Source organism: Rhea americana, unplaced genomic scaffold (assembly GCF_003343005.1).
Source record: "Rhea americana isolate MKP2758 unplaced genomic scaffold, rheAme1 scaffold_70, whole genome shotgun sequence".
NCBI classification, from domain to species: domain Eukaryota; kingdom Metazoa; phylum Chordata; class Aves; order Rheiformes; family Rheidae; genus Rhea; species Rhea americana.
Window position 1 is genome coordinate 748,002 of NW_028186868.1, and position 7,785 is coordinate 755,786.

The 7,785-nt window shown below is 39.1% G+C and overlaps 1 protein-coding gene across 1 annotated transcript; it reads right to left on the minus strand.

Moving 5' to 3' along the window:
• Positions 1–3,420: 3,420 nt before the first annotated feature.
• On the minus strand, positions 3,421–3,990 carry ASCL4 (achaete-scute family bHLH transcription factor 4). The gene has a single exon (XM_085321662.1). It carries the CDS (start codon positions 3,985–3,987, stop codon positions 3,421–3,423), a length of 567 nt encoding a protein of 188 aa, XP_085177788.1. The 5' UTR covers positions 3,988–3,990.
• Between the last annotated feature and the right edge of the window lie 3,795 nt (positions 3,991–7,785).

Genomic DNA, 7,785 nt, shown 5'->3' on the forward strand with positions numbered 1-7,785 from the left:
CCTTGTAAATAATAATTGCGCCACATGGAGACAATTCTTCTGGTCAACATTTTTATTAAAACTTTGATTCTCCAGGTGACAAGTTGGATCATTGTCTGCTTTCAAAGTCGAGAATGATACACTTTGGAAGCTTTGAAAACCTTTCTCTAGACAGAAACAGCTTAAGAAAGCTTTTGAAATGTAGCATTTACTTAAAATCTTTGTTGATGTATGTAGGAAACTGATCCATATTTGGGAAATTTTTGTTGTTTCCTACTTTCTTGTGCTAAAAGGGCTAAAACTATGCAAGAGGTTTGTATGACAACAGAAGTTGTGAGAAACAAAATGTAGAATGTTCTCTCCTATGAGTAGTTTAACCTGTGACAGACTTTTCCCACGGAAAGAATTTCCTTTTCACCCAGAAATTAGTTTTCCTTTAAAATAAAATTAATCTACATATAAAATTCTAGCTCTTGAACCTTCAGCACTGAGGCTGTATCAGGACATATTTTAAGAAAACTTTCAGATATTTTAAAGAGAATGAACTGTACAGTCTTAAAATAAAAAAAAAAGGAAAACAATCTACAGTTTCACTAAAATGTAGATTTTTAACTTGTCTCCTTGACCTGAATCACAAAAGTCTTTTCCCGAATGTTATTTCACAAAATCCAGGTTTGGTTCTGACCGCAGAATATTTTGGCTAAACAACAGATAAAAGAGAACCACCTGGAAGCGCCCTGGGTCCGCCGCGTCTCCCGCGGGAAGGGCACCGCAGAGGGGATGGTCCCCACTCAGTTAGACTCCCACTGAGCYACATCCTGCACGAAACGAAGCTGAAAGGCGGCTGAGCCGCCTGACCTGGCTGGCTGCAGAGAAGGCAGCACACGCTACCCTCTCTCTGGGGTGGGGAAATCAGAGCACGGCTCTCGGATACTCCTGTAAGGGCCAAATGTCTGYGATAACCATCTGACCTAAACATTTCTGTGGGGTGTTATCTGATGCCTTCTGCCCGCAAAGTAATGGACCTTACGGTCATTTTTATTTTTGTGGCTAGGTTTGATTTGGCTAATTTATTGTAATTATACCTATGTTAACTGCTTTTCATCTTCAGGGAGCTTTGCAAACAACTCTGCCTCATCGAATTCATCTCTGGTACTCCGAGGAAGCGTACATTTTTCATAGGTAACAGCGATTTATCCTTTGCTTTGCAGGAGGAATGCAATTCAGTCTTACTAATAAAGTTATCACTAGCATTACTATATTTCCAAAAGTCCAAAAACTGAGCCAGAGAGAGACCACAAAGGGAAGAAGAAAAACCAAAAGTAATGGAACCCAASCAGAAATTCAGATTACTACCTTACCCTCCTCTGCTTTCTTTAAATAGCAAACACTTGTGCACCTCAAAATAAGTGCTTCAACTTTGGATCCTTAGAGATAATTGTCCAGGAAACTGGACATACACTCTAAGAGCCCTGGAAACAGATCGCACAAAAGTAACTGCCCTTATCGGAAAAAAAAATCATTATAAAAGGAACCTCGCTACTACATAAAGAACGAAGCATGTGACTTGCATTGACATTTTTAACAGTGCTGCTGTTTGTAGCAAGCCATTTGGATAACTCATTTAGACCCTTTCCATTTGTGAATTGTGCRATTTGCCTAAAATGTATTTGCTTTTCAAGATTATTGGCTGAAAATTTTGGAAAAAAAATGGGTTCGGAGCCTCAGTGATAGTTAGACTGAAACTTTTGCTGCATGAGCTTGAATGTAGGCAGTCAATAGCTAAAAGTGTACAATCAGATCTTTCAGAGTAGTTTCCTAGAAATSAGCAGTGGAGTACTTTCATACCTAATAATTTTGATTAGATGCCTACAGCACAGACCTTTCTTTCTGCTCCCTTTTCTAGATTTAAAAATCCTTACAGGTTGCATAATTAGCAGTTCATATTTGCTTCCTAATAATTTTCTTCATTCTTTCCTGAAAATTTGTTATTCCTGCAAACACTGCTGCCCTGTTCATGATTATCAATAGAAAGTGGGGAAAAAAAAAAAACAGAGTCAGGATTAATTCCACTTTTTATTTAAATGAAATTCATGGACATGCTTTGAGGTATTTGATCAGTATTTGTTCATATTTTTACATGAGTTTTTTTTTCAGATTTTCAGTCAGCATATCATGAYAGGAACAAAAAAAGATATGAAACCATTTCTCCAATATGAGGCCTAAAAAGAAGTTTGAAAGATAAGTGAGAAGCATATGGGAAAAGAGCAGTTTTTCCCTAATTCAGGATGACAGATACTTAAATATAGGCAGATAGTTTCGTGTTTGGTTAAATGTGGCCTTGGAGAAAAGGAAGATTTTAGAGAAATTTGGAGAAAAAATCTGCATCTCATTTTAAGCAGACATGATCCAAATTAACAGCATTTCATAGATTTTGAAATATTAATCTTAAAAAGTCTTTTAAAAAATACAATATTCTTAAAAAAAAAAAGAGAGAAATACCTACATTTTCATGCAGATGTAAACTGATATATTTAATGTTTCCCTTTTTGTACACAGCAGTACCTAACCACTACTACAGGAACATATTTCTAAGTGTATAAACTCTGACCTGTCAAAAAGCCACAATCAATAATATTTTGTCTGCAAACTCAGTTTTCATAAAAGAAAGAAAGAGGCYGGAAACATTTCTTTGGTATCATTAGTGGAACTTTGCTTTTATAGGTGCAGTTCTAAAAAACTATTTACCACTTTCTTGTATTGATTGGTATGAAAGCACCAGACTTTTACTTTCTTTTCCTGAAAAGAATCCTTCAAATAATCTCCGTATAGCCCACTTTCCAAAGCATGAGTCGTTTCTTTCACTTTGGAARATGCCACAAAAGAAATCCATTCACAAATATAGGCTTATTTATAAGGAAAAAAAAACTTTGGAAATAGAAGCATTTCTGTGAGTTTTCTAAAAATTTTAGGGAAAGAATTTTTTATCTAAATCTTACCTTTCCTAGTCCAATTGTTTATGACCCAGTGTATCTCAGGTTATCAGTCAGGAAAAATAGATAATAAAAGTTATAGGAGGGAGCAGGAGAGAGGGGAGGAGGATTTCCTGAAATTAAATTATCTGTTTGTCTCACTAAGTACAAGGCAAAAGAAAATAAGCAGAGTAAAAGCTGGATGGTAAAAATTGCTTCAGTTTTTACAATCTAAAGAAAGTTTAGTAGCACAGCTGAAGCAATTTGAGAGAAATCTGCTTGCTTACAAAGCATCCTTAGGTTTCATGCAGACAAAATTAAAAGTCCCCTGACAGACTGAAAATACCTTTATTTCTTCCTAGCTTGTTTCCTTTCTTGGTATTCATTTTAATCTGTAACAAAATCCCCAAGGTTTTAGATTCAGTTTTCAGTCGATCTTGAAGGCTTCTGTTTCCCGAGAAGATGTTTCCTAGCTGCCCGGCTCCTCAAATTCACTGTAGGGGGACGACGCTGAAGAGGTTTTAGATTCCCCGTCACTGTTGCACTCCCTGGAGGGACCAGGACTGGGAGCTTCCGTGATCTCCTTGGCGGAAAGCGTTTCCTTACCGCCAGACCCTAAGGGATGACAGTCCAGCAAGCTCTGCAGGTGTTTGATGTAATTTATGGCAGCTCTCAGGGTCTCCACTTTGCTCAGGCGCTTGTCAGCAAATTCCTTGGGCAGGTGCTCTCTCAGGCGCGTGTAGCCYTCGTTCACGCAGCGCACCCGCTGCCTTTCCCTCTCATTCCTCTTTCGAATGAAGGCAGGCTCAAAGGAGTAGTCATAGATGCCCACGTATCCCGGGAACGGGATATAGGAAATGCGACCTGCGTGCCCGCTGTAGGCTTGGTCCCAGTAAGACGGGTCCAGGTGGAAGGGAACTCCAAAGGGCTCCCTCAGGGGGACCCCGTGGGGAGTCCCATGGCTGTTGGCCAGGGACATAGCTCCTGAAAATGCAATCCGGTTCAGTAGTCCATCATCATCTTTGCTGCTGTCCATGCTTTTTCTTTTTTTCACCAGTGCAATTGTCAGTTCCCGAATTTGGCTTCCAAATTTCGTATCAGTCCAAGTAAAGAGCAAACATTTGTACAGGTACTCTACCCTGCAGGCTGCAATTTCCTCCTGTGGTATAAAACAATTCAATTCTTCTAGTACAGCTAATGATTCATGAGGTCCACTCTGTGCCTGAAAATCAGCGTGAAGCCTTGTTGTTTTTATAGATGTAGGATGCCAGCTAATTTATAGACAGGTTTTGAGGACCATCACTCCACACTTTCAACCTTGCTTTTCCTCTGATCTTCATATTTCAAAAGATAAAAAGAGAGTTCCTGTGTATTCCTTTTCTCTCCACTTGAAATTATGACCATAAGAGTTAATGCCAAACATAAATAATCTTCCAGGCTCTAAACACGTCTCATGTATTGTAATCCACAGTATCGTTTGATATAATTGTCTCCAAAAGATGGGTAATTTGCAAAGTTTACATGGATCTTCAAAGTTTTGGCAGAACTCCTCCCTTTCAGGAACCAAGGATCTTCTGTCATCTGAAAACTACCCAAAGGCTTTTCACAATGAAATCCAAAAGACAACTGCAAGCTTTGTTGTTTCTGCTGCTCTGGTCTAACTGAAACAGCTCACATGCAGTTTGCAAAACTTATATGGCATCTCTCTAGCTTTCTGGGGAAGCTAAGAAATCATCAAAGGAAAGAGTGCTCTCTTGTGGTTGCAAGTCAAGTCAGATCAAGAATGAATACGTGCAAGCATAAGAGACTGCTTTTTTCACCCGAACAGAGGCTTTTTCAAGAAGTATGAGTTTCATAAGTTGAAAATATGTGTTTTCAAAAATCTTCAACATTTTGCCCAAGTCATTCATTGCAAAGATGTTCTGGTCATTACTATGAACACCTGCCTCAAGAAAACAAATGTAACAGTTATGCTCTGATTGCTTGCCTCCAGACAGAAGTGTAGGTATTACTAGCTGTTTACACAGATACTGGCTTACCAGATGGACCCTGCATACTGCTTTAATTTGGGAGCGGAAAATTCCTCTTGACTGTGCCAGACCTGTGCTGTATCCTCCAATTTGCTTGCCAAAGAGAAGAGGTGGATAGAAGACAAGGATTTTTGCCAGTGTAAGGGCATAATGTCCCAACTTGTGCTTCTAAGATGTCTAAGATGTGTTAGGATCATCTTCTGCAGTAAATGGAGTATATTTAAGGGTTCCATAGTTACAAAATCTTTCCAGAAATATGTTTGCAGTGAAACAAATCTGCTCAGTTTGGTGAGTTGAACTTTTGGTCTGGGAGAGCTGTGGGAAGAACGTGAAAAGGTACAGGCATGTAGGCTCTATTAAAACTGTTCTTTTGCTCAAAGTGAAAGTTTCCGCCCTTCTCAGTGTTTCATGCCAAACTGTCTCAGAACGGTGAATAACTGAAACAACATCCTCCACTGTAAGAAATACATCTATGTCTCTGCTGAGTCAGAAACCAGCAGCAATGATGTCAGTTTGCATTTTCAAGGCAGCTTTTGTATCTTTGCTGGCCTGTTCTGCAGCTTCAGAAAGCAATGATATAAGAACAACCTAGATTTTAATCTTCAAAGTACGATAAACATAGAGACGGTTCTAGAAATACGTAAGTGAAAACAATTTTGGACTCTGATTTATGCTAGCGGTTGGATCAGCATCAAAATAGTTCAGTATCCATCTACTTTCACCTCCTTCACTGGCATCACTTAGCAAGAGCTGGTGTTTCTAGCTGAAGGTTTTGTAGCGTTACCTGAGAGTCAGCTATTACATTTCACGAGGGGTTGAGACCTTTTTCAGTCACAACTAAATGTCTTTCTAAAATATATGCCATAGCTTAGAGGGAACATAGGGGTGCAAAGCAGGAATTCTGGAGAAGGCTCCATAGTATATGCAATTCACTTCAGAACAAATGATCGAGGGACTCTTCATGCCATTAAAAAATCTGTGAAAACCATCGAACATCATGGGCTTCTCAGCATGACTTGCACTGTAACTTTTGCTGTCAGAAAGGTCTCAAGTAGAAATGTTTTCAGAAATGATTTGTTAGATGAGAATAGCTCATTCACTGAGGTAGGCTAGGATTTAGAAGTCTTCTTAAAGTAAAGAGGATGTTGACTTGTATGTAGATGCCTGAAGTAGGAAAATGACATTTGGTTGCATTGTTATTTGATTTGAAATGCTGTTATCTATCATAGGCAGCACTTTCCCAGTTTCTATGATTTTTGCAGTGACAATATTGAAGCATTCCTCTTGGGTGTCTCAAATGCAAGACGTCTCTCTGAGACTTTACCAAAAGTTTAGCCTTGTTCAAGAGAGAGGAYAATGTTTCTGTTTGGTAAGACAAATGCACTATTCTTTGCCACCAGACCTCTTTTCCATGTTTACTGTAAATGTAGGTCACCTGCACCTTCCAGAGCATCAGAATTCCACCTGCAACAAACAGACACCTGTTTTTCCTACAGAAAAATCCATGTTGGTAATTCTTCACAGAAATACATGAAAAAATGTTACGGGTAAATGYTATTTGTTAATCTGAATGACTGAAAGAGTTGACCTCATATCAAATGGAGTCTGTAGGCACATTTTGTTTCTGCACAAGAGAAAAATGAAAATCCTGCCATGAGCTTTTGTTGAATGTGTTATCTTCTTGACAAGCTAATACTTCTGTCCTGGAAGGGGGGGTCTCCCCTGGGCAGGCAACCAATGCCCCACACACCCACTGCAGGTCCTTTTGGAGAGACTGAGCAGGATTAAAGTAACACAYATTTCTTGTCTGGACCTCTGCCCAAAGCAGGCCCTTCTCAACGCATCTGTGCGTGCACGCTGACTCAGTGAAAGTAAGCAGGACTGACCCACTATAGTGTAAGGCTAAGGTGCTTTCCTCTTAAGAGTAGGTTAAGATGAAATGGATTATGCTTGCCTTCTAAGAAAAGCCTTTGATCTTCTTTCTTGGACTGTTTCTCAGATTAACTCCCCTTCCTTAACAAGTCTGCCTGCRTGAAGCTTTGATCCCAGAACACCACATCCTCCAAGCTGAAAGGAAGCAGAGGGCTTGGTTGCGYATTTAGAGATCAAGCTTTGTTCACTCTTGTATAATGGCAAAAAAGTCCCACTACAGAACTGTTGCAAGATGATATTTAGGCTCTGAGGTTCTGGAAGTAGTGCTGTTTCTATTTATATGTTTTGCTTTTTTTTCAATATAAAGTTTAACYGGGACACTGGGTCATTCCTTACGTTCTCTATTGCTTATGTCACTCTAACAGGTTTTCTTCTTTCTCCTTCATGATGTACTCTTAATTATCCAGCCAAAACTAATAGAAAACATTGCCCACATAGATACAAATAAATGATTGAGGCATATTCTTTYCAGATATAATTTAGTTGCGGTTGCATATATCCCAACACAATATTTACGAGAAAAAGAATGTAATCTTTGCAGTGTTATACTTACAAAAGAACCCTCAACTACCTATATTACTACTTTACTTCCATTTTTTTCTGACTCYCACAAGAATCATGTATAAGACTACCAACACTGATGAATCTGAATGACTTTGAATTACTCAAAGCAACAGATTCGCCATGACACCATGCTCCTTTGACTCTTCTCTGAAATGAAAATCATCAGTGGAAATGCTGTAGCAGAAACACAAGAGTCAGCTGAACCGTGCAGGTCCACCTGTTTCCCAAGAGATGTCTCAGCTATTTTATCTGTGAACATATTACCAAGGAGGAAAAATAAAATACATCAGGATTTAAAGAAACCCTCC